This window comes from Carettochelys insculpta, chromosome 3, assembly GCF_033958435.1.
Source record: "Carettochelys insculpta isolate YL-2023 chromosome 3, ASM3395843v1, whole genome shotgun sequence".
Classification (NCBI taxonomy): domain Eukaryota; kingdom Metazoa; phylum Chordata; order Testudines; family Carettochelyidae; genus Carettochelys; species Carettochelys insculpta.
The window spans coordinates 60,263,252-60,290,835 of NC_134139.1; the positions used below are offsets into that span (position 1 = coordinate 60,263,252).

Genomic DNA, 27,584 nt, shown 5'->3' on the forward strand with positions numbered 1-27,584 from the left:
CCCTCCGCCCTTCCCCCCCAGCTGTCAAGGGTCCCCCTTACCCGGGATCCATTTCACCCCTCCCTGTGCGAGGTACATGACCTGAGCATGCATTACCTCCATTACGATAGCCCCAACAGTATAGCTTTGCCCTAACCAAACTGGTGCCCCAGGGGCCGGTAGCTGTCCAGGGTGGCCAGCTTCTAGATTGCGATCGCCACCCATTTTTCAAGGGGTGGGGTGGGCCTTATGTGGGTGTCCTGGTGCCTGAAGGTGGGGGCAAGCCAGTGACAGAGGTCCAGGAATGTCTGCTTGCTCATTCAGAAATTTTGTAGCCATCAAGCGTCATCCCAATCCCCCAGCACCAGCTGTTCCCAACAGTCGCAGCTGCTGAGGTGGTTCCAGAGGCGCAAGGGCGCTCAGAGTGGCCATGGGCGGGATCCCAGGCCAAGCAGCTCCAGGGCCCTGGCAGGGGTGATCACCCACATGAAGAGTTGGAGGGCGGCAATGAGCAATGTGGCAAGGTGGCTGACCATGGTGTGAAGGATGGCCAGCTTGTCGACAAGAAGCTGCTGCTGGGAGTCCTTTGGGACAGGTTTCCAGGCACCATCGGGTCCATGCAGGGGCTCCGCAGGGCTTGACAATTCTCCAGGCCTGAGCAAGTACAGGGCAGGGGTGTTTGGGAGCGGCCTTTTAAAGGAGTGGCTGGCTGCAGGCCCCAGAAGGGCTTTTTAGCCATATGACCCTGTTCGCAGCATTTCCTGCTCCGCACTTTAAGAGTAGCCATGGGTGTGTGGGCACTACCTTTCGAAAGAACAGATGGAAAGCATGATCCGTCTTTTGTGTGTAGATGCACTCTTTCAAAAGACAATTGTCTGGAAGATCGTCTTTTGAAAGAGTGCTATAGTGTAGATGTAGCTAGGCAGTATCAAAATGACTGCAGTATGTTATCTTGCAGAAGCTCTAGGCGTGTGTCTACTCAGCAAAGTTAATTCACACTAAGGGCCACTATTCAGATGTAACTTGGCGAGTGTCTACACAGCAAAACTGTTACTTTGAAATAATTTCAAAATGGCCAATGGCTTATTTCAAATTCTGTAAACCCCATTGTATGCAGAATGGTGCCTATTCCAAAATAGATATTTCAGAATAGGGGCTATATAGAGAGGGAATAGAGGCTATTTCAAAATAAGCTGTAGTGCTTCCAGGGGCGGTAATCCCAAATAGGCTCTATTGTGTGTGGACATTCCATTTCAAAATAGCTGAATGCTATTTCATTATGTGTTTTACGTGTAGATGCACTATTTGGAAATAAAGTATTCCGGAAAATTTCTTCTGGAATAGGTTATTCCGAAATAACTCTGAGATTTAGACATAGCCTGACTGAAATGGAAAAGCTGTTCACATAGAAGGTGGACACTGTTTTGTTTAAAAGGACAGGTTTTTTTTTCCAGTGAAAATGCATATAATGTTGATATTTGCCATTTGAATCTTTCCATAATCTTTAGGAAAACAAATTACTGAAATAGGATTCAAACTGACTGGAGACTATTATATGCAGTGTGGCCATAGCGAGGACATTAGACGGGGGGATGAGGTAATATCTTTTATTTGGCCATCTTCTGTTGTTCCAGTAGTTAGTCTAATAAAAGCTATTACCTCACCCACTTTATCTTTGAAGAGTATTATGTCAGTTGTCTACCCCACTTTTATTGCTGCTGTGAGAATTATATTATAAGTGATTAGTTGTTTTATTAAACATCTCCACATACTCCAGTTGAATGAAAAGCATTTATTACATCAGTGAGGGTGGAAAGACAAGGGCCATGTCCACACTAGCAAGTTCTTTCAGGAAAGCAGGCCCTTGTCCGAAAGAACACACAAAATGTGCTCTTTTGAATTCCTTTTGAAAGAACATGTTGCTTCTTCCAGAGGCCCTGTTCTGCTCCTCAGTCAGGAATCGTCCAGAAAAAAGTGTGTGGAGATGCTCTGCAAGCCCTTCTTTCAAAAGCGCAGTCCTCATGGCACTGGATTTTTTGATCCCTGGCCTGCTCTTTTGGAAGAGGAAGGGCTGTGTGAACACTCTCGATCAGAAAAGCTGATTGATCTTTCAGTCCACTTCTTTGTGCGTGGTCACGCGCTTTCCAAAGAGGATCTTCTGTGACATCATCTTTCAAACGATCACTGTAGTGTAGATGTGGCCAAGGTGTTTGATATCTATGCCTAACTCAGTAGTCAAATAGTCTTCTCCATGCTGTTTGTGGCTGTTCAAGCTCTGGGACTAAGCAGGGGGAGCAGGCACAGAGGCGCTCCGGAAGTGCTGGTGGCGGGATGGGCGGGTAAGTGCAGGGCTCCAACACCCCAGTGTGCAAGAGGCACATGCAGGTAGGGGAGGCAGACAGAGCCGTGGAGCTGCAGGTGAAACACCAGTGGGCTGTGAGCTACTGCAGCTCACTGAGATGAAGGAGGGCCTCTCTTGTGGCCCACTCACAATTTGTGGTTGCCCATCGCTGCTATAGACCATATCGGTGGAACTAACATATAGCCATGATGTTAACATATGCAAAGACAGCCAGTTCTGGCAACCTATTAGATGAATTAGGAAAATAAGAAGGTTTAAGGCTTTAAGGAAGATTATCTTGCTCTTTTCTACTGAGTATTAATGCTGCATGTTTCTTTTAATCTCAGGGTTTGTAGGTGAAAACGCCCAACCAATCCCAGAAAACAACATTGGAAACAGAATGCTTCAAAGTATGGGCTGGACTCCTGGCACGGGCCTGGGACCAGATGGCAAAGGAATGTCAGAACCAGTCAGAGCCATCCAAAGACCAAAGGGACTCGGACTTGGATTTAGCTGACAAGAGATTCATGCCAGTTGCTGTACAGAAATCAAGGCGACAAATTTAATTTAAAGGGTGAAAAAAGGCTAAAATCTTACTTTGTTTTTTGTCATCAGCAAATCCAGCTGTTGACTTATGGAGTTCTGAAGTCTAAATGCTTCATGTTGGCTACTTCACCTTTCCAGCTGCAAGGTACAGCCACAGTGGAAAAATAGGGGTTTGAATCCTAATTCTGCAAAGGTGCTAAAATATAAAAACAAACATTGTTTTTTTATTTCCTGTGATCTCAAATCAAAGTTTATCAGCTGTATGATTCAAAATGTGGTGCATTTGGTTTTCATGACAAGTTGCTCTGCCAGCAGATTTTGGGAGGCAAACTTGTCTTTTCACCACCATTTTTGAATCTGCCGTGTTCTGAGATGATCTGTTATCAAGGAAAATGAAACCAGTTTTCCTCTCTTTTCAGGCAAAAATATTCAAGCTAGATATTTCTAGAAGTTGGCCTTACATGAGGACAGGTTAACGTGATCTCTGCTTTCCCATGGCAACATACATTAGGTGCCCCCATATGCAGTTTTGCATAAGGAGACCATAACTGATGGTAACTGTCATCACAGATATGTGACACCATTTTCTTGTAAAGCATCATGCTTCCCTGTGTGCGAGCCCTAATTCTTATGCTTTTATCATTGTTTTTACATCTTGTAAGATATTTTTAAGTAAATATTTGTAAAACTTCTAATGTTCACCCTGAGCTTGAAATTCTGGCTATTTTTTATATTAGTGATCCCCTGAATTTCCACCTCAAAAAAAGAGTGTATTTTAAATGTGACTCTTGCATTGGTTCTTAAACTCTGGATTTTGCTATCTTCTGAGTTGAGTGGTAAGGCACGGCAAGGTGGCTGACACTGAATATTTTTGTGGTCATGGCAGTGTCACAAACAGCCACAAAATTCAAAGCATCATGGAAGAAATAAAGAAAAGACAAAGTGAAGCAGGTAAGAAGGGAGGGAAATATTCTGGAAATATCCCTCAAATCTAGAGTGAGCAATTTAAAGTCAAGAGGGAGCATTAAGCATTTTAATCAGTATCCAACATCAGTGCTGGTAATTTCATCAAACACAAACTAATCAAGCTGCCAGGAAACTATTGGGCCAGTGATGTAATTGAAGAGGAACCATCATTCAAATGAACTAAGAGTGAAAACTTAGCCCCATTAAAGTCAGTGGCAATATTTTATTCTAAATTTATTATCAGGAAGAAGGCTCTGTTTTTTTCACGACCTCACCCATTTTCCAGCAAACACGATACTAGGAAAGTATGTATTATAGAAAACAACAAATTAATCGAAAAGCAACAGTTTTTGGACTTCAGTATTCAATCAGTAAGATGTTTGTTTCTCTGGAACTCTTTAGATCGTGATATATATGTGGGTTTTCCATTTCAAACTTGTTTTGTACACCTAAGTTATTGAAAGAGTTAGACAGATACCATGACCAAAGACTTTTGTGGCCATGTAATTGTGAAGCACCAAGAATTTTGAATTCTGTAATCAACAATAAATTCCACGTGTGTATAACTGACATTTAATATAAATGTGTTAGTTATATATATGTAGAGATAACTGTCTGTATTTTAACGGATGTGGCATTCATCTACATGCTTGAGTTTGCAAAGAGCTATTAAGGGCTGTTGAATTCTAAAGACATGTTTGGGAATATTATATGGAGCAGTCAATAACTTCTTGAAGTTGTAGATTACTAATGACTTAATAAGAAGACATGTGACTATGTTCAGTAAAAGCTGTGGTCTCCTATTATTGTGGCTGTGTAAATAACTTCCACCCTTTTAATAATTCCATTATGATTGATTACAAAACCTGCATCATTATCATTTAATAATTGTGACTGTCGTACAAATAACATTGTTTCAAATATTTCAAGACACTATACAGTAGCTGCAGCAATACACGAATTATCAGTCTGCAGCTTCAAAAGCATTTGAAAATATTTGCTGTTTTAGTGGAGAATTGAAAAATAAAAATTGCATGGACAAATATTAAGATAAAAGCTTGCTAGTACCCACTCTTCTCCCCATTTCCCCCAACATGTATAAATGCAATTAACATGGTAAATTCCCCTAGTTGAGAAATTAGCTTGATGAAGAGGTGAAGAATCAGCTAGAGTATGAAAATGTTACTTGAAAAATTTAAATCAATCACATTGCGTTCAAAAGAGATTATTAGATATCAAGGCTGTTCAAACTGACTTTATTTAGAGATAAATATGTCTAGCATGTCTTTTTTTGCAACTGTAATCTCCCATAAATGCCAGAGCAGACTGGCTCCAGGTTTTGAAGAAGTAAAGGGAAATGATTCATTAAAATAGAATATAATGATATTTTCTTTATATTGCTGTACAATTCTCTCCGTACCTCAGGCCCCCGTTTTCAACTCTGTTTTCTAGGCCTCTTTACATTGCTAACAGTTATTCTAATGGTGTGATTGCGTATGTTAGAGTTAGTGTGTTTCTATTTTTTTAAAAAGGACACTTTTTGGAAACACTTGGCTGTGGGATTGTGATAAAACATGCCACTATTTCCAACATGTCTTAAAATTTGCCTGTTAGGTATTGTTAAAAGCTGATAATGGAATAACCTATTACAATGCCTCACATTGTTTTAAAGTATGTACACACATATTTTGCTCTATCATCTGCTGCTAGATATAACATGGAAATAATTTTTTTTCTTAAAATATGCATAGATGATGGACATTCTCATGTCTCAAAGTTCCCACTGTCCATCTGATGTTTTCTATTTGATGGCTGTTTAATTAGTACTCCCAAAATTTCCTGCCTATATTGACCATCTAGTAAAAGAAACACATTTGGGCTACGTCTGTACTTAGAGAAAACTTTGAAATAGCCTGCTAATGACCATTTCAAAGAATACAAATGAGGCATTGACATGCATTTTCAGCGCCTCATTAGCGTGCCGCCAGCTGTGGCACTTCAAAATTGCCGCTTTTCACTCCTGCGCAGCTCGTCCAGACGGGTCCTTTTCGAAAGGACCCCACCAGCTTCGAAATCCCTTATTCCTGTCTGCTGAATAACTACATCTATAATAGGCCAATAGGAATACTGATACTAATGCTGGGAGGAATAAGGGGATTTCAAAAAGGACTCCCATCTGGACAAGCCATGCAGGAGCAAAAAGCGGCAATTTCAAAGTGCCGTGGCCAGCGGCATGCTAATAAGGTGCTGAATATGCATTTCAGCACCTCATTAGTATTCTTCCAAATGGCCATTAGCATGACTATTTTGAAGTTTTCTCTAAGTGTAGACATGGCCTTGGAGTAATGTACATTGAATTTTGATGCACCTACTGATACACTTCAGTGTTTTGTGAATTGAGTCATTAACCTTTACTAAAACAGATAAGCAACTGCTGGCAGCATCTTTCTTTTAAATAAATATTTGTTGAAGTAGGAAAAGCATTGTTAACATGCTAGTATGTAACAACTTTGTTCCTGAATTTTGTCTTTTCTGTGATTAAGATCTGTAATGAGTCAAGTGAATTGACAGCAAATGGCTAAACAATCTGTATAGAATGCATTGCTTTAACACAAGCAAGATGTATTAAAATAAAACAGACTTCATTCTTCATGTTCTTGTATGTTGTACACTTCAGACTGCTTTTTTGACAGTAGTATAATTGTTGAGTGGAAGAATTACACCTTTCTGTAATGTGTTGTAAAGGCTAGTAACGTGTTTAAAAAATATTAGCTAGAAATGTTATTATAAACCTTGTGAAAATTTACTGATGCCCCCTTCCTATCTTTGTATTCCCCAGCAGGAGGAGTTGCAGTTAGTTAATATACACATAATTAGTTATATATACATATATAATATTAGAGTGTGAAAATTACAAAATTCCAAAAGTAAGGCAATGGCCCAGGCAAGATACTTATATAATTTTCATTGCCATAAGGGTTTAGTCTATTGAATTAGGCTTTTAAAATACATTTTCCTTCTCTCCAAAGTATTTATTGTGTGATTTTGTCAATGCTGCTGTGGTGGGGTGCACAAGACTTTGAGGCCCCCTGATCCAGTCACACCCCATCCCAGAAACAGAATGTAGACAAGGCCTCTGAGCTACGTAGATGAGCTTTTGGGAAGCAGTCAGTCAAGGTCCAGGAAGCTAGTATAAGGAGAGCTGCTGGTCCAGTTCTTTGCTGGAACTAGAAGAGACAGATAGTGCTCCTGGCTGGCTGTTGGAACTCCACTGGGACAAAGCCCTGAGGTAAGGGTAAAGAAGTCCTGGGGTCATGGGGAAGAGGTCCAGAGAATTATAGCAGCAACACAATTATTTGAAGAGATGTTGCATACTGGTGCTATCTGTAGGGTCTCTGGGCTGGAACCTGGAGAAGAGGAGGTGCCCAGGGTCACTATCCCAACTGTCCTATTAGTCCCTGGGGGTATGGCCTAGATAGTGAGGCATGCCAGATCAGAGAACAGAACTACAGTGAGCTAGACGAAGGGCTGGGGCCAAAAAGGCCCTGAGAGGACAAAGAATTTGTCTCTGGAGAAGGAGTCCTGAGCACCACTCTGTTCAGAGCAGAGACAAACAGAGGGACATTAGTGATGGAGATCCCAGTTGGGCTTGTACACTGGAAGGCCTTGTTATTTCAAATACAGGTTGTATATGATTCAGCCAGAGGGCTGAGTTGCCAAAAAGCCACCATAAATAGAGTATCCCAGCACTTGGCCAGGAAGAGCTGAGTTCATCCCAGTACAACCACGCAATTTCTTTTGAATGCAGATTCTTCCTTGGATGCAATTCAGAAGAGGAGATAGTTATCTACAGGGTCAGCTGTGAACTCTTGTGGCCTATATTTTGCTAATAAACTTTCACTTTTGGCTTGTGGATCCCTCCAGGCACATCAGAGACCTCTGGAAAGTTTTCACACCTTATTGGCTTCTGAAGGACAGAATGAAACTCCTGCCGTGTAACTGCACTTTTCATTCCATAGATAAATTAATGATACATCATAGGTGTTTATGAACTTAGTTAAGAGCTTGTACCAAAATATAGTGTGCATGGGTTTACCAACTATAATGCTGTGCCATCCAGACAGCTCTTTCAAAAAAAAAAAAGGGCCCATGAAGCATCTACATACATATATATATATATTTTTTTTTTGAAAGAAGGTTCTCTTCCTGATGCAGAAAAGGGCTTCCAGAAGAGCTGCAGTTTTTCCATTTCGAATTAAAAGAGTGCATTTGGGTGTAGACACTCTGGCCATTTCTACACAGTCCACTTTCTTTGAAAGTGGCATGTTAATACATGGCCCAAAATATGCTAATGAGGCATGGATGCAAATTCCCGCACCTCATTAGCATACAGTCATGTGGTTTGGAGTCCGGAAGACCATTCTTCCGGACTCCAAAATGCCGTGTAGAAGCACGGCCCCGAAAATTTTTGGGAAGAAGGGGCCTCAGGAAGAAGGACTTCCTTCCAGAAGACCCCCGGGGGGCCTCACTTCTAAACGGTGTTTTGGAGTCCAGAAGAATGGTCTTCCGGACTCCAAATCACGTGACCATATGCTAATGAGGTGCAGGGAATTTGCATCCGCACCTCATTAGCATATTTTGAGCCATGTGTTTTTTTCGAAAGTGGCCTGTGTAGAAACGGCCTCTGTGTGTTCTTTCAAAAAAGGGCTGGATTTTCTGAAAGAACTTGCTAGTGTAGACACAGCCAAAATGTTTGTTTCTGGCATTTTTACAAGGCTAGATTCAGAAAACAGCCACAGGTGTAGTTACTATCCTTACAACCTTTAGCCCTGAGGTTAGGGTGCTCTCCAATGTGAGACCCCCCAGTTCAGTTCCTCTCTCTGCTAAATATAAGGTATTTGAATTTCCTCCCTCCCCAGAAGTGTGCCCTAACCAGTGAGCTAAGGTATATCCTGGGACAGATTTTTCTCTGTTTCTTCTGTGGAAGTTGTTCCTCTTTTTACGCAAATTCAGCAGTCATTGGAGATGACACTGGAATCCATCTGTCCCTATTTCCAGGTCATGTTCTAAACACAAGGCTACAGACTTACTCTCCTTTATTTCCTCTCTCTCTCTCTCTCTCATTGGCCCCGTGACTAATCAAGAATTTCATACATGGTGCCAAAGCTCAAATAGAAGAGGATGTACAAGATCTAGCCAAAATACCTCGTAGCCCAGTGAGTAGGAATTAAATGAAAAGCCAACAAATTTAAAAGTGAAGAAAGGAAATATTTTTCACGTAGCATGTGACAGTCCTATGAAAACTCGTGGCCACAGGCTATGGGAGCCAAGCATCCAGCTAGATTAACATGTATATAAAATATATATAGTGTTATAAGTAAATAAAAGGCTTTGTTCAAGGCTATCAACCAGTCCTGTCTCGAAGAAACTTCCCCTTCCAATATAGAACTTGCTACATCATCTTCTGAAGTGTCTGATCTTGTCACTAATGCCCAGTAATGATCTAATTCATTGTGGCAACTCCTATGAGGATTGCTTTCTATTTTGGTGAGCTACAATTTTAGTTCTTCCCCCTTCCGTCAAATTCTGCACACAACATATTTTTCACCACTGTCGAGTAAGAGTTTTCCAGTTTCAATTCTGCATGGATCGTCTTTGAAATAGGAAGGCTAACATTTTTCATTTAGGCCTGGAATAAAGCATGCTGTAGTGTGAAGCCTTGATTCCAGCCATCCTGAAGATATTTTGTACAGCCCTCAAGACTCCAGTTAGTTTATAATACATCTATTGAATCTTGGTTATCTTCTTTGTAGAATTGTGTGTAGCAGCGTGCTGTCATTCTTTAGTTGTGCATTCACATGTAGTGATTAGTGCAGCTGGGGAGGACGTAGCCACATAATGGTTTCTGGAAGACTGGAACATTTGAATAGCATGTGTGAATTCAAGGAGCAGGGTCTGTTTTTAATTGTATTATGTTTCAGTGTACTAGGGCATCCGCATGCTTGGCCGCTTATTAAGTGAAAGTAATGCTTCAGCAAGATCTTACACTCCTTCATGGGCCAAAACCTCAGTACATACATTGGTTGAAATCCACGTCTGCTAATAATGGACAAGATCTAAGATATGCCATGTTGAGCATTCCCACACAAGTAGGACTAAAACTCCCTGAATCCTATGAGTACAGCTCTTCTGAACACGACATATGCTACACCCAGGGCACTCCATCTGTTAGACTGGATTAAATTTAAGTAGTTCTGTTACGTGAAAGTTCATACTGTACTTTCGTAGTTTCAGAGAGATTTTCATCTAACTATACCCCATATTGTAATCGCCAGTGAGATAAGCAATTCTGAGAATGAAGGGACACTTGTGTTTTATGCTTCTCTTTATAGCCATGCAAACACAATAATAAGTAACATCCGTTTTAACACATTTTGCCAAAGTGCCTTTACAGTCACTTGAACATATAGGTTAGTCTAAATGTTTTCATTTGTTGGTGACCTTATGAGTAATGAATTGCAGTGTGATAAATTGAATTTAAGCAACTTCTACCCATTATTGACAAAGATGAGGTCAACAAATCGTGGCCCTGAGCCAGCTGTGAGCCTGACTCTCAAGTTCTCCAATGATCATTTGCACTGGAGGAAAGTAAATCCAGTCAGAGCACTGTGCATGTATTTCCTAACTCTAAATGTGTTAAGCACAGCTGAATTTATTTTATTATCGTTATTCCAGTCAGGATAGCATTTGATTAAATTGATACCAATTTAGGGGAACTCTTACATTAACCCTTTACTATTACTTAAATCCAGTCTACAGACATAATTGTATGAGTGCCTACCTCACCTCAGTGGGGAAGGCTTGTGAAGGGGGTGGATGGCAAGAGGGTGATCCAGTGGCTGGTTTTGTAGTAGAACGTGAACAAAAAGGAATGTTCTCAACTAAATGGGCACCAGGTTTAGAAAACATTGGATGGTTTACAAAGTGTGTCCAAGCAGAGCCATCCTGGCCATTGGATAGACTAGGTCAAACACCCCAGGCCCTGTACTTTGGGGCGCCCCTCACTATAGGGGAATGTGGGGGGTCTAGGGCTACCTGTGGGGCTAGCTGAGGACCTGGTGCTGGAAGCAGTGAGCAACTGGGTCCAGGCACACTCTTAGCCACCCTGCCGGCTTCCAGCATTGCTTTGGGGAGGCATTAGAAGCCAGAAAGAAGCGGAGCAGGGGCTTAGGGGAAAAGGTAGAGTAGGGGCATGGAGGTGGTGGAGTAGTGGTAGGAAGAGACAGAGTAGTGCCAGGGGCTTGCTTCTGATGGTGCCAAACCCTCTATGATCCCCCCAATGCACTCTGGACCCTATGTCCCACTGAAATACAGTGCCCGCCCCCAAAGCACTGGGTCTCTGGACCTTCCCATGAATGGTATGGCTCTGACAATTTAAGCCCAAACACTGGTAGATCTGGACCATGTTCCTTAATACTGGAACTCACCACCTGTATAACTCACCACCTATGCTCAACTACTATATCCTCCCATCTTTTATGCCACCTGTTCTTTGTTTGGCTAGTTTCCCCAACTTTATAAGGTTTCCTGTTGTGCAAGCTGCTTGAGATAGAGGGTCAGGGGAGTAGGAACCCTCATAGATGGACTCTGAGGGTGTGTCTACACTAGCTGGCTACTTTGAAGTAGCCGGCACAACATCAAAATAGCACGCCTTGCGTCTACATGCACCTTATGCTATTTCGACAGTGAAATCAACGTTAAGTGGCTAGACATCAAAATCACTATTCCCATCCAAAGATGCGAATAGTGCCCTACTTCGACATTCAACATCGAAGTAGGGCGTGTGTAGCTGATCCGTGTCCCGCTACTTCGAAATAGCGGGCTCCTCCGTGGCAGCCATCAGCTGAGGGGTTGAGAGACGCTCTGTCCAGCCCGTGTGAGGCTCTATGGTCACTGTGCACAGCAGCCCTTAGCCCAGGGCTTCTGGGTGCTGCTGCTGTTGCAGCTGGGGGTCCATGCTGCGTTCACAGGGTCTGCAACCGGTTGTCGGCTCTGTGGAGCTTGTGCTGTACAGGCCGAATGTGTCTGGGAGGGGCCCTTTAAGGGAGCGGCTTGGGGCTTTGCTGGCCCTTTATTTCGACGGGGAACACTTGTGTGTGTGGACGCTCTACATTTCCTCCCAGGGAGGTTCCTTTCGATGTTCTCCGTCGCTACTTCGATGTTGAACATCGACGGCACCAGCCCTGGAGGATGTGTAGACGATACGCATTGAAGTAGCCTATTTCGCTGTTCTTACGTCAAAATAGGCTACTTCGATGTAGTGTGCTAGTGTGGACATAGCCTGAGCGTCTGACCACCATGGAATTCTTGCAGCCCTTCAGATCAGCCATCTGGTATTGTTCCAGTAACGTGGAAGTGCAGAATTTATCATCACCTTCCTTTTCAGATCATTCAGGCTTTGTGAGAGTCTAAATCCTCCAGAGGGGATGTACGTTGGGTTCTGAAGCTTTCCTGACAAATTAAGTCATCTGGAGAGTTAAGATTGTACTATTCCATGTGTGGATGGGGATATCTCCCAGAAATATTTTACCTGTTTAATCTTCCATGGGACATGTAATAACTTGATGAGGATTTGTTTACTCGCAAGTCAAAGGAAGGTGACAGTTTCAGGAGGCTTTGCCCAGAGGAGCTTGGCTTCAACTTCTTCAGGATCATTGCATCCACATCAACAGCTATGCTGCTTGTGTGGTTTCAGGATGGCCAACTGAGTGCTATTGGTCAAATATTAGAGTATCTTATGTTTAAAGCAGAATGTCTTGGTAGGGTTTAGGAGCAGGTTCTGTAGTGTTTTACCATCTAGCTTCTTGTTGATACAAATTATTTGTTTCCACTTTGAGAGGCAAAGGCTCTTGTTTCTTGTCTGATTGTTCTGGCCATGGGGCTACCGATATTACTTGCTGGGTCCACGAGCAGGTGCCAGATGTCCTCAAATAGCGAACAAAGTGGATACAGGATTTGGAACATTCACACATCTGGTCTGAGTGGGAGGCTCACTTACAAATGGGTATGTTCATTGTTACCTGACTGGTGGTTTGGGTGGGGGTCACTCAATCATTCCAAATCTGATCATTCATTCTGGGAAGGGCATGTTATGGTGGGGGGCTGGAGGGGGGAGAGGGATCCAGTCCGGTCCAGTCCACTACACAGGGAAGTGGCTATTGGGAGAATTTTGATCAGGACTAAATCCTAATCTTGAGGCCTGTTTATTGGGGCAACGAGGGGGACCCAATGCACTTTTCTGTGCTGGGTCGACTTAAAGGAATGATTTTTATATTATTTATTTATAAATAATTCCACTTCCATGGGATAAGTTGAAAAAAGTTGGACTGTTTGTTAAACTGTGAAATGATGTGTGAAGTCTTTGTATCCAACTGTACTCAGCCAGACATAGCATATGATTCTGCTAACCTACTATTATTAAACTTAAAATTGTTTATTATTAAAAAAGGGTTGGGTTGCTAACATGGAAGTCAATAAACCTGTAATGTATTGTTTCCTTTTCTGTCTTTATGTAAACCTAGTGAGTTTTTTAGTTGTCTCCCTCCTAATCAGTGGTAAAGTGCACTTAATAGCTCACTTAAGGTGTCGTCCATTACCATGAGTTACTGTTAGAAGTAATTAATAGAGCTGAAATTATTTTGTAATGAGAAATTGAAGTATTGCAGTGCTGGGGAAAAATTATCATTCATAACTAATTAACGTTTAACAATGCAAATAAGTTTATAATTAATTTTCAAGTCATAGAAAAATTCTGTGACACTTAGTATATACTATCTTTGTGGTCCTAATTGTTTCTGGAAAGTATCTTTGGAGAAAAGCAGACTGCAGAAATTATACGTGATAAACCATAGATTTTAAGCCGTTCACTGTGAGCTCTTTTGATGACCCAGCTTCTCTCTTATTGCTCCAGACTTTGCCATCCTTATTAATGACGAGTAGGTGAGGAGAGCAAGAGGAAACAAGAGTCAAGGATGTAACCAGCGGTTAAATTATGCAGGACCTTATAGGTGAGTAGTAATTTAAATCTGATGTGTTGAGACATGGGAAGCAAATGAAGGCTTTCAAGAAGGGAGCAGACATGGGATGGAACAATGAGAGAAGACGATGACTTTGGCAACGTTTAGGGGAGAACTGAGATGAGGGGAAACTGGAGAAGACAAGGCTACGTGGGATTTTGCAGTGATGAGAAGCAAGCATAATTTGGGGGAGATACACAATGCTAAATGACAAGACTAGCTGAGGTTTAAGCTGTACAGATCTCCCCAGTCCCAAAGATCACTATAAAAGATAATAATGAGTGAAGGCAAGAAAAGATTGAGCCTAGACAGGCAAAATTGACATGTTTGAGTCCAAGCCCATAAAAACCTAACATTTCCCCACCTGTCCCATTCTTCATTCACCTGGCAGTGAAACACACAGGCTGGCAAGTGCTCCATTTGATAGGGCACTGGGTTGGAATCACAAGACCCACGGCTACTTCTTGGATCTTCCATTGATTCACTAAGTGATCTTTCCCATGGTTTCCATTTCTGCAACATGAGGCTAAAGGGATATTGGTAAAATGATATCGCCACCTTCGTAATGAGTGTTAAGTGCTAGTGTTGCTATTATCCATTTTAAATTCCTTAGCTGAAGAGGGTGGCTTAGTGGGGCAACTTTAGGTTAATGCTAAAATGTTAAGAGATCTTGGAACCTCAAGTTAAAATGCTGACAGGATCAGCTCAGCCCTTCCTTCTTCCAATAAAGGTAAACTGTATGCTATAGGATCCTTTGGATGAGAACCTCTAAACAGAGGTCTATTCTGATCTGTTTAGGCGTTAAAGATGTTCTGTCATTTTGTATAAAAGTGGGTTTATATGGGAGTCTCTGGCCAAAATTTACCATTGCTCTGGGTCAGATGCTGATTAGCATCTTAGTGGCTACCTTCTGCTATGCTGGGTTGCTGCATTTCCAAGGTTCTCTACGTACGGCAGTTCAGCACCTTTGCACATTCCAGTATAAAATGTGCTAAGTAAACAGGCTAACATATCTATTAAGTATTGATTAAATCCCATTCAGATTTGAAGATGGCAATGTGTGAAAGGACTGGGAAGTTTTAAAGTATACAATGCATTAGAAATGGACCAATTTTTCTCAAAGAATCCCCAGTGAACATTACAAATAAATTGTATAACCCTTGTGTCAGTCAGGGAAATAATGTACCCATTGTGTAGGAGGTTATAATCAGGTACAGAGTTTAAAGGGACCCTCTCAATTTGAAGGAAAAAAAAAAGAGCAACGTTTGCAGGTACTACACTTGAATGTGCGTGTGCGTGCGCGTGCGCGTGCGCACACACACACACACACACACACACACACACACCAGCCCTTGGTCACCTTGCCAGTTCATGTGGTTTACCATCACCTTTTCTTATTTTTAAAATGACTTTTCTCTCTCTCTGCAAAAATAAAAAAAGGAAGGAACCTCAGAAACAAAAGGGGAAACTGACCAGCCTGGACAGTATTGGACAGTACTAGACAGCACTTTGCATCTAAAGCTGGGGAAAAATAGAGAAAATAATCATTTTTCTCTGAACTCTTTCAGTGATAGTCCTCTTAAATGGTACATATAGTACTAGATTCCAGGTAGGGGAAGGAACGAGTTTTAATCAATGGTGTCCTTTGCAGTGGCTTGCCCACGGTCATTGTGGGCCTGATCCAAAATATTAAGTTGATATGAGTTACGGGCACAACTGGGAATATAACCCTGAAATCTGAGTCCAAAACCCCAGTGTTAATTATTAAACCACAACTTCTTCCTGCAAACATTAAAAAATGTTTCTTATATTACCTAAATTATACTGAGGATCTTTATCAATCATTCCCTCGGCATTAACATCAGTCTAGTCAGTGAAAACCCCGGTGAACCTGCTTTTTTTTTAACCCTTCTGAATAATCATTCTTTTCTTTTCTTTTCAGAAATGTGTTTAATGCCCTAGGCTTCGTTTTCTTTTATTAAAATTTTTCCTAAAAGTAGGAGAGTTTTTTATTTTTTGTCAAGTCAGTAGGTATTAAATACTCATTTATTTAACAGGTTTGTGGTAATATATACTCAACTGACAAGTGGACCATGAAGGCTCCTTCTGCTGGTCTCCTACTAAGCACAGACTCATTACTTTACACACCTGACATTTTAAGTAGATCCAGATTTCTCTCCAGCGAGTCAGTGCCATTAACTGCCAGTGGTATGATCTACTATTGCCCCTTTTAGTTTTAGCTGTACATTAGAGTTGTCTTCTGTCTTTGCATTGTCAGACAGCGTAAATCATTCCCCCAATTCACAGACGTCGCTAGCTTTGCTGTGGAAGAGTGTTCCTTGATGACTCTTTAAATTTTCAGCAGAATGTTAGGTATTTCATGTTGTCACTTTTTTATCTGTGCCCTCTGAATTATTTTTTTTCATTACACCCTTTCCCTTAGGATTATCATGCAGAGGATAATAGCTGCTATTTCTTCCACTTAGTTGAAGTAACGTTTCTTTCCTGCAAACCAGGTATTAACCAGTCTTAACTAGAAGAGAAGGTAAGATTTGCTGGGGGCCCTTCCCATCATATGGGGCCTGGAGACTGCCTCGTGGCTCCAAGGTGCTAAAATGTTATTAATGTCCCTGGTTCTAGGCATAAAGACTCAGCTCGTGGAATCATGGTATGTTATGAGAATTTCAGATTTTTTTAAAGGACATTTCTTGCTTTTGTGGTGGTGGAGAAAAGCTTGAAAAATGTAACCCAAGTATGATCCTAAAGGCTCAGAACCTAGAAGGGAAAGAAGAACCACCCAAAATTTAATGTCATTGGTTTAAAAATAATCTTGTGATTGTTGGTGGCCTGATTCATGATTTTTGAATCCTTGGGGTTGGTGGTTTTTTACCTCAACCTGACTTGGGAATGGTTACAGGTCTTTGTAGGCCTAGAAACAAGATGGATCTAGTAGATATGGAAAATGTTATACTGCCTTTGATTTGACAGCCGAAGAGGGGACAAGCTGGGGAGAACCTGAAGTGTTGAGGACTTCCTCTGCCAGGTCAATTTGCCTTTGGGACATACCTTGTTTAAGTTACCTGTCCAATAAGCTTCCAGACACAAAGTGAAAAGTAAAGGTTGAAACCTGTCTAGTCCGGCACCCTTGTGACCTAACCAGTGCTGAACAAGAGAATTGCTGGACCATGGGAGGTCACTATTGTCTACCAACACTTCCGCTGCTAAATAACAGCACAGAACACTGAAAGCCAGGACTGGTGGCTGTGAGGGGGGTGATGGGAAACACTTAATGGGACCGCAGGGAATTTAGGCCATATCCATGATAATTGGTCATCCTGTAAACTAAAATCATGAAGAATTACGGATGTTGTTGGATGAGAGAGTGTCGGACTAGAGAGGTTCAACCTGTACCTAATTCCTCCCTTACCGCCTATCATTTGAAAAAGATATTATTATTCCAATAACCTATATGGCCTCTCTACTTTTTCACTCTCTTTCTGAGTACAGTGATTGAATTCAGGAATTTCAGATTACTCCTGCTTAGAGTGCCTCTGATTCTCTTTTTAATGTTATTGTCCCCTTTCACATTACAATGATCAGTGGCTTTACTCATGACTTGCTAAAAATATTGGGTATTATGAAAATAAATTGTTTCTTAAAATTGCAAATGAGAATAATTTTAATAGAAATTTAATTTCTTGAAAAATTAACATGTTCAGTGTGCTTATTTCTGTACCTGTTTTAAATTTTATAGGTAGAAGGTCTTTACTGGGTGTCTTATAAACTAATATGGCTGTAGGGACAGATGTTACAGGAGATTACAAAAGTAGCTGCAGCTAATATTTCAAATATAGCCACACCATATCAGCTCACTTAATATACATTCTTTAAATACAGAAGATCTGAGATGTATGCATGTGGAGAATAGTATGCTTTTGAATATTTAAATTTTTAAATGCAACTTACAGAAAGAGGAAACAACTGTGAAAAATTCTAAGAAACCTTCCTATTTTGACTCTTAGACCATTGTATTCTCCATTACGTCTGTTAACAGCTATACTAGAAACAAGCAGCAGATTTTTTCCGCTCTGTGAGTAATTGTCTGCACAGCAGTGACAGATGTGCAATATAGCAGCTTCTTCAGGAAAAAATTAACAGTTTGTCCAGCATGTCAGCTCGCTCTTTTTAGTGCTTCGGAGGTCTTGGCCCCATTATGGATGATTTAGAAATTGAGGCAAGCTAAGACCAGCTGCCTGAGTTGAAAGCCCTAGTTAGTAGGCCTCATCTGCATTCCAGTATTCACTTACATCTAGAAATTGGTAGGGCCCCTCTGGCCACAAGATGAGTATGGGCTGACAATGCCTTGATTTGTTGAGAGAGAGAATAAATGGGTTTTTCAGAAGATGAGGAAATATCACCATTACTGGCCAATTTACAGCATTTTATCTGTTCTTCAAACATGTCACTTTTGTTATTGTTGCATGGTAATTACATAGTGAAACGGAAGGAAAACAAATTCTGGTTACATATTCAGATGGATTGCAAAATCATATAATCCTGATAAATGCCCATTTATGATACACATGGATGAAAGGTTCATTTTAATTTTGAATAGCTAGCATAGCCATAAATAGGATATAGGATTAGATCCCACAGAATCCGATTACCTAAAAGTAAATGGCATTTTTCTTCACTTTTCTCATAACCAGCAAATTCAGAATGTGCAAGGGTGCTTAAACAAGCAGGCTTTTCCAAAACTATATACAGTAAATAGAGACCTATATTTTTTTTTAATTATTTCACCGGTTAAGACTATTCAGCTCCATCTGGCCTAAAGTGCATGTTTGTCGAGAGACATCAACACCTGCAGTATCACACACGTCTTCTACATAAAGCATAAACTTTAGGATAAGTGGGAATAGTTTCTGGCATCAGCTATCCAGTAATAACATACTGAATAGATGATTCCTTACACAATTATTATGAACTAATAAAAGTAACATATATGGTCAAGTATTTCTCATAATAGTGGTCTGACTAGAATCCCAGGGCATTAAATAGAATATTGGGGTGACTCTTCCTCTCAACAGGGAAACAAAGGAGGACTCGTATGTTATTCCCACCAACATTAATATAAAATTATTCAAATAAATCTTCCCACATGTGGAAGAAAGTGGACAGTTTAGTGGGTAGGCTTCTCTGCATCCTAAATCACCTTCCAAGATTGGTTCTGATGGCAAAATAATCTCCCCACAGGCCTGGCCCTTCAATCAAATGGTCTGTAGCATAATTTTTCATTGGTTTGTGAATGGAAGAAACAGAAAAGAAAGTTGCCACTTTTCACAGAAGTGAGCATGTGTGAAGCTTTCGTTCAGTCACCTGCTTTCCCACCAGCAGGGTGTCACTGTAGTGGAAAAGAGGCCTAACTCAATTTTACAAGACAAGTAAGGGCAACTTAAATGAAATTTAAAAAAAAACCAAAAACTTCATTTATTATTGCCTGTATAAAGGTAACTGTCATCTAAGGAAAGAGATTCTAAACTCTAGGGGCACCTACAAAGGTTAAAATATCCATAGGGACACAATAGGCCTGTGTGAAAAAGATAAAGGTGCATTAGATTCTGGAACTGAGAGTTAATGAACATATTTTACTGTGATTCTGTCATAAGAGAATACAATTCGGCAGCTATAACTGCTTACCTGCATCAAAGTCAAGTCTGATTTTTTTTTCGGCTATTCTTATTCAAATGTGACCGAAACATGACTAGTTGCCAGCAATTTGACCAACCAGCACTTCACTAAATCTGCTCTGAACTGATTAAATTATATCTGCCTGAACTTCTCTGGCCATTCAATCACTTAAAGATTTACAGTTTTAGGTCAATTATCACAGGTTAGATTACTGTTATAATAAGCCTGAGGTGGTTGCAGCTGAATATTATAAATGACTGGTATCATTTTCCCCCTTTATCTTAAACCATGTTTCTAATAATTTAACCTCGCTCCTTCCCATTTGGCAGCCACTAAATCAAAATCTAGCCTCACTGATGGTGGGTAGAGGGTCAGCCAACAGAAGATAGTACCTAAAAACTGTAGCTGAGAATCCAGGATTCCCTGGAAAACGAGCACGTGCTGTCCAGGGCAGCCATGTGGCAATGAATATATAGAGATCATAGGAAAGGAAGTGGACCTCCATTCTTTTTTAAGGGGCTAGAGTGGCTGAAAATACTGCATGCAGGCCTAACCACCTCAATACCAGAAAGATGTTATCACATCTGAGGAGCGAGTTTAAAGAAGGGTGACAAACATGATTAAGGCACTGGATGAAGCAATTCATAAGGAGATATTAAAATAACTATAACTTGGTTGTTTCACTGTAACTAATGTGGATTATAATCATGTACAATATTTAGAGAAAATAAACCGCAAAGAGAGAATAAAATTTGCAAGAGAACAGCTAGGTGCTAATATTCAAGCACATGCTTTTCTGGTTCTACCCTAGCACCTTTACCAGTTTCTGCTGGATTTTACATTTCAGAAATAAACAATGTGTTAAGTTTTTAGCCCATATGTGAAGATGAGGTAATGCTATTGGTTGAGTTTGCAGATTAAAACAATGGGCCTGATTTTGGTCATTTGCTCTATTGTAGCGTGGATGTAACTAATTGATTTCTGTTGAGCTCCTCTTGTTTCATGTTGGTACAAGATTAGAATGATTTGCTTCCAACCATCTCAATAGGGTGTTGACTCTGGTGCCCACTTATGGCAAGGTGAACATACGATGGTTAATTGTTTCATTGATGAAAGCTCCATTTAACCTATGCTTGTAGTCAAAGTTGTGAATCCTAGTAGATCTTGAGTACCATCACTCTTCTCCCCTCTTTTCAACCCTTTGTATAAACCAGGGGGAAATGATTGAAAAATTTTCTATGAAGAGGGTGGTGCACATGCTCATAAAAGTTTGAAAACTACTTTAGTTGATTGAAAAATGAATAGAAAAAAGAGTAAAAAAATTCAATTTTGGAGTGATCTTCAGCGGGTGGTGTTGGGACCCTCATAACCTGTGATATTTAAAACTTGATTAGCAAATTAGTGGTAAATACTGTGGTGTTGAGAACCAGATAAGTATTTACATTTACTAAATTAAGGGGACTATCCTGAATTGTTTGGAAAGGTGTGGATTAGATGACCTGAATGGCCATCTTCTGCTATAGTTGATAATAGAGGTGTTTTGGAGACCTTTCTGAACAAACCTTGCACTCTTATTACCATCACAGCAGATACACACAATCTTTTGTCTTAAACTGGTTTTGGTTGGCCTCAACACTTTGTGAGTAGGGCATTGACTTAGGGACACCATAAAAATGCTTGTTAACATGTTTCAGAGTGAAGGTGTCAGAAATATGCGAAACAGTTTTGGAAAGAGTGTCTCTTGAGAACAACCACAAGAGAAATTCCTGCAGCTAGGTGAAGGTGTTCAGACACAGTTGCCTCTTTTCCTAGCATTTTGAGAATGGAGATTAAGCGGCGAAGTTTAAGTATTTGGTATTGTTCGTTGCTACTTTTTCCATCAAAATCCCTGTTGAAGATGGTAACGAAACACTTGTAAATATCAAAGGCTGTGAACACAGTCCTTTGTACTTGCAGCCACTGATTTCTCTTCAATGAAGGACTAATCCTCCCCTAGTGTCTTTCTCAACCATTTAGATACTGTAACCACCACACTCATGCAACAACCGTTCTGCAAGTGGTGACAACTCCTCACTCAGGCTTTGTCTATGCTAGAGGGTTTTGTCGACAAAACCCAGGGAGCATCCACTTTCCCAAGGAGTTCTGTTGACAGTAAATAGACAGAATGCAGCACTTTTATTGACAGTGTTATCCCACTCTCTAGCTGCGTCTACACGTGCACGCTACTTCGAAGTAGCGGCACCAACTTCGACGTTAGGCGGCGAGACGTCGAAGTCGCTAACCTCATGAGGAGATAGGAATAGCGCCCTACTTCGACGTTCAACGTCGAAGTAGGGACCGTGTAGACGATCCGCGTCCCGCAACGTCGAAATTGCTGGGTCCTCCATGGCGGCCATCAGCTGGGGGGTTGAGAGATGCTCTCTCTCCAGCCCCTGCGGGGCTCTATGGTCACCGTGGGCAGCAGCCCTTAGCCCAGGGCTTCTGGCTGCTTCTGCGGCAGCTGGGGATCTATGCTGCAGGCACAGGGTCTGCAACCAGTTGTCAGCTCTGTGTATCTTGTGTTGTTTAGTGCAACTGTGTCTGGGAGGGGCCCTTTAAGGGAGCGGCTTGCTGTTGAGTCCGCCCTGTGACCCTGTCTGCAGCTGTGCCTGGCATCCCTATTTCGATGTGTGCTACTTTGACGTGTAGACGTTCCCTTGCTGCGCCTATTTCGATGTTGGGCTGAGCAACGTCGAAGTTGAACATCGACGTTGCTGGCCCTGGAGGACGTGTAGACGTTATTCATCGAAATAGACTATTTCGATGTCGCAACATCGAAATAAGCTATTTCGATGTTGGCTGCACGTGTAGACGTAGCCTCTGTGAGGCATAACACCTCCATCAATAGAGATCTGTGGACAGAAAGGCAGTCTGGATGTTCCAGGGGCCCTCTGTGAACAGACAGGGATTCTGGGAGCCAGGTCTTCCTGGGCAGCTCTGTCTTCTGTGCCTCCAGTTGGCCATTTTGAAAAGAGAGCGGTTGAGCAGTCTGGCCACTCTCTGTCAACAAAGTGGATCGCTCTTGTGATCTGCTTGGCAATTTGGCCGCGATCTGTCAACAGAAGTTTTATTGGAAGGTATCTTCCGCCAAAAACTTCTATCAACAAATTGCTGTAATCTAGACATAGCCTTACTGTTTGCTGTCACCAACCTCCTTGTCACTAGGATATCAGTTCCTAAACACACTTTCCATTGCAACCTACCCTGTTGCTTCCTAGCCTGAGGAAGAAATCAGGAATGGCATTGTGGTAAGAGTGGAAAGGAGGGTTTGCAGTGAGACCACAGATGGGGGAAAAAAGGCATTCAGAGGGAGGCAGTTAGACAGTGTGCAGTTGGTTCGCTCTAGTATGTTAGTTATGTCTCCTTATGCACAGGTGCTGACATTTATGTTTGCCACTGGGTGCTCTTTTTTGCCCTCTCCCTTTAATGCAAGCTGTAGGCAGATCCCTGGAAAGAGATCAAGTGAAGCTGGGACCTTGGGGTTGGAACCCTGGGGGAGGAGGCCAAGAGGGGGAGTAGGGCCCTGGAGTGGAGCCAGGGCCATGGTTGAAGGGCTACAAAAGATTCTTCTGGCTGGCAGATGCTGAGAACCCTCTATTTTTGGTAGGTGATTGAGCCCTGGAGTACCCACGGAGTCAGATCCTATGTCCTTATGGCTATAATTTTTTCCTTCTCCCTAGTGCAGCACCCCACTGTGGTTATACAGAACCCTTGCACATACAAACCACTATCCTAGTGAATGATCCCCCCGTGAGTTTGCTAATTTCCTTACTGATATTTTAAACTATCAAATTTGCTGCTCAAGCTGCCTTAAAAGGGTTCTGGGGCCTCTACGAAACTGAGCCACTTCACATTTTAAAATTCCATTTGTGTGCTTTTAAAGAGAAGCTTTACATTTTGATGCTATTTAGAGCAATGTCCCAGTTCAGCCCTCAGGGGTTACCCATATAAATACACACACACATGCAAGAGAGAGGGAACTTCTTAACTTCACCAAAGCCCCATCTGACTTTTTTTTCCCTTCTGCGTGAAGATTTCCCATTGCCTTACTAAAGCTAAGCACAGTATTAGGTGTAGAAAGTAGCATGATTTTTAAACTAACATTCAAAATGCCTTTTCAAAATTGAGTAATGGTTGGTCATCACCTTTAAACAAATTGCAGTTTGTCCCGGAAGAAAGGAAGAAAAAACTGTTTTTGTATATATTATTTTTAGCCTGAATTTCTTAGTGGTGCTGAACCTTCCATAATAAGCTGTTATCTTGTCAAACTGTTTCTGAATATGGCCTCCTATTTGAATGCTGGGTCTGGAACATCAGACAGTAGGACTGCGACGCTTAAGCTTCTTCACTTATTACCTGCTGGTGTAATATGGGATTGTGCAATTTACTCTAAAGTCTTAGTTTCATCTCCTGTGTATGCCCACTATGGGAGGTACTGTTTATGCAATCCTATGAGGACAACAGGGAAAGAACAGGTGATTCTGATAAAGCTCAAATCATAGCAAAGGGACTTGGAAAGCTCACACATAATCAAGATCAAATGCTGTTATCACAAGGCATCCTTAAAACCAAGCACCACCAAAACCCCTCCCAGTTTTCATAAAATACTGGAAACTAGCCTCCGGGTGTTAGAGAGAAACTTTAACATGTCTACTTTTTGTTAGTAATAGAATGGCTACTATCCAAATCGTCCACCCTGTGCTAAATTTGTGTTACTAGGCTTTAGACTCGGGGAAGTCCCATGGCGATCAGGCTGACAGACTCCCAGCCCATTATTGCTTTGACCTGTGTAGTAATAGCATAGCTGTGTCCTAGCCACTGCTGAAGACACAGGGCTGCAGTAGGGTTCGCCACACCAACAGCCTCCAGGAGTATGTGTGAAGCAGAGAGAGGACAAAGTGGAGATGCAATCCACGTGCACAGAGCTGTAATCCATGTTTTTGCTTCCATAATAACCCTTCAGCAGAGTAAAGCTTTATAGTATTTTAAAGTTGTGAATCTCCTACTGCAGAGCTCTACAACTCAATGTGGAATGTGCTTAAGACACAGGACTAGTTCCCAGGAGATCTAGGTTCCATTTCCAGCTGTGCTGTAGCCTTCAAGTGGGACCTTGGGAAAGTTGCTTAACCTCTATGGCAGAGTTCCACATAAAGGAACCCTGATTTTTCCTTCCTTGTTCTCTGCTATGAGTCCTTCTATCAGCACTAGCCCAGACCCCATATCAGAGCACCCTGTGGGCATCTCTGACTCACATACAGAGAACTGTCAAAGCTGAACTCTGCTGCACCATGTTTCCTCCATAACGTTCTTTCCATCTTCCCTCTTCCAAATATTTGACTGAATACTTTAGCAGAAATCAGGGTAGGTGTGGGAAAACAAGGACATCAATTAATTGGATAACTTATTCACAACACCTAATTCAACCAGCTTTGCTAAATGTAAATTTGCTGAACTAGAAGTTGTTGAATGTTTATTTTAGAATCTATGGGCATATCTACACAGCAAAGTTATTTTGAAATAATAGCTGCTGTTTCAAAATAACTTTACTAGCATCTACACAACACAACCACTATTTCAAAATAATTTCAAAATAGAGGTTGGCTTATTTTGAAATAGGTAAATCTAATTACACGGGAAATAGCTATTTCAAAATAAGGGCTATCGTAGACAGGGAATAGAGTCTATTTTGAAATAAGTTATAGGGGTGCGTCTCCAGTTGCATGCCTCTTTCGAAAGAGGTATGCAAATGAGGTAAATCGAAAATGCAAATGAGGAATAAACTTGCATATCTGGCACCTCATTTGCATATTCTAATTTTGAAAGAGCTTCTTTTGAAAGAAGAAAGCCAGTGTAGACACTGCTCTTCTGAAAGTAAACCCATTTTCGAAATAATCCTTCTTCCCTTTATTTAATGGGAAGAAGGATTCTTTCGAAGCTGGGGTTTACTTTCAAAACAGCAGTGTCTACACTAGCTTCTTCTTTCGAAAGAAGCTCTTTCAAAATTAGAATATGCAAATGAGGTGTCAGATATGCAAGTTTATGCCTCATTTCCATTTTCAATTTACCTCATTTGCATACCTCTTTCGAAAGAGGAATGCAAGTGTCGGTACACCCAGGGTGTCCAATGGTTCATTTTGAAATAGGCTCTGTTGTGTGTAGACGCTGTATTGTGAAATAGCTAAGTGCTATTTCAAAATGCATTTTTGTGTGTAGCAGTGTTATTTCAGAATAGCGTATTTCGGAATAATGCTGGCATACCCTATGTCATCAATCACACTAGCTGTGTGTACACATAAGCAGCCCTTCAAAAGGGTGAAAATTGAAAGAGGGCAGTCAAAAGTGTGGCTTTCGAAAGGGGGCGACTGCACATTAAAAGTAGATTGACCGGTCAATCTGCCCTTTCAAAGGGCCACTGCAGTCTTTCAAAAGGGAGCATCCACACGGTTCCAGGCACTGTTTTGAAAGAAGGGGACAGAAAGTGCCACACATGGGGTCCCATGGCCAACAGCCCATTCTGGGGCTGCAGCCAGCCACTACCTTAAAGGGCCCCTCCCTCCACCCCACGCAAGCTGAGTGGCTGCCTGGCTTTCCCCAGCCAAGCAGTGCCCACTTGTGCCCCGAATGGAGTCGCAGCAGCAGGTCCTGGATGAGGACACCCTCGTCCTAGAGACCCTCCTGGCAGTGCTCTGCCCTGTCCCTGCAGCTGCCCCCGAGCTACTCGGGTGGCAGAGCAGCCCCCCTCCCCCAGATGCCCCGGCGCCTCTGAAGCCACTTCAGTAGCACCAACTGGTGGGAGTGCCTGGTGCTGGGGGAGTGGGAGGAGGGCCAATGGCTCAGGAACTTACGCATGTCCAGGCAGACCGTCGACGAGATCTGCCACTGGCTCACCCCCTACTCTCCGGCACCAGGATACCTGCACGCAGCCTGCTTTCTCCCTGGCGAAGTAGGTCAGAATTGCCATCTGGCAGCTGGCCACCCCAGACTCCTACCACTCCATAGGACACCAGTTAGGGGATGGCAAGAGCACCATCTGGGCCATACTCATGGAAGTAAGTCGGGCCTACATCACACCCACTCCCAGAGAGGTGCGGGGACCAGGGCAAGGGGAACCATTGGCTGTAGGGGGCTGGGAGGTGGAAGGCAGAGGCCAGGGACTGCGGATGCGCCACCACACCCTCACAGGAGTGCATGTCCCTCTTTCCCCCGTGCAGGTCGTCCAAGCCATCAAAGCAATGCTGCTGCACAGGGTCGTCCACCTGGGGGATCCAGATGCTGCTGTTATGGGCTTCCCAGAATTGGGCTTCCCGAACTGCTTCACTACGTTGGATGGCACATGCATCACCATCCTCACCCCAGCTCACAGCACCAGCCAGCCCATTAACAGGAAGGGCTACCATTCAGTGGTCTTCCAGGCCCTGTTGGACTCAAGGAACTGGTTCACCGACATATATATGGGCTGGGGTGGCTGCATATATGACGCCCATATCTTCTATAATTCCAGGCTTCTTCGGCACATGGGTGCCAGCACATTTGTCCCCCAGTGGGAGATCCCAGTGCAGGGGGATGTCACCATGATCCCTGCGCCTGGCTGCCCTTAAAGCAACACAGATTCAGGAGCCCTGTGGTTCACAGATAGAGCCCCACTGCTGCAGGCTGGAGCAGCCCTGCGCTCCGGCTGACCAGTGCCATGTGGACTCCTCTTTCAAAAAGGCGGGCAGTGGAGTCTCTATATTTGTACCTTTTCGAAAGCTCTTCCTAATATGGGATCGGGATTTGGATTTCGATCTCTGTGCTGCGTTCCTTTGATTTTCTTTGGAAAGAACTTGTTACATGTGTGGATGCTCCTCCCGTTCTTTTGAAAGAGGACTGGATATTTCAACGTTTCATGCATGTGTGGACAGAGCTACTTTGTTTCTCTTGTGGCTTGCAGTGAATAAATGAGGATG

At 42.3% G+C, this 27,584-nt stretch overlaps 1 protein-coding gene across 1 annotated transcript in view; it reads left to right on the forward strand.

The window, feature by feature from the left end:
- The window catches only part of GPATCH2 (G-patch domain containing 2), a 211,874-nt gene extending 205,828 nt beyond the window's left edge, over nucleotides 1-6,046 (forward strand). The window contains exon 10 of the mRNA XM_074989947.1: nucleotides 2,668-6,046. Within this exon, the coding sequence (XP_074846048.1) occupies nucleotides 2,668-2,837 (170 nt within the window). The 3' untranslated portion in view covers nucleotides 2,838-6,046. The remainder of the gene's footprint in view (nucleotides 1-2,667) is intronic.
- The last annotated feature ends 21,538 nt before the right edge of the window (nucleotides 6,047-27,584 follow it).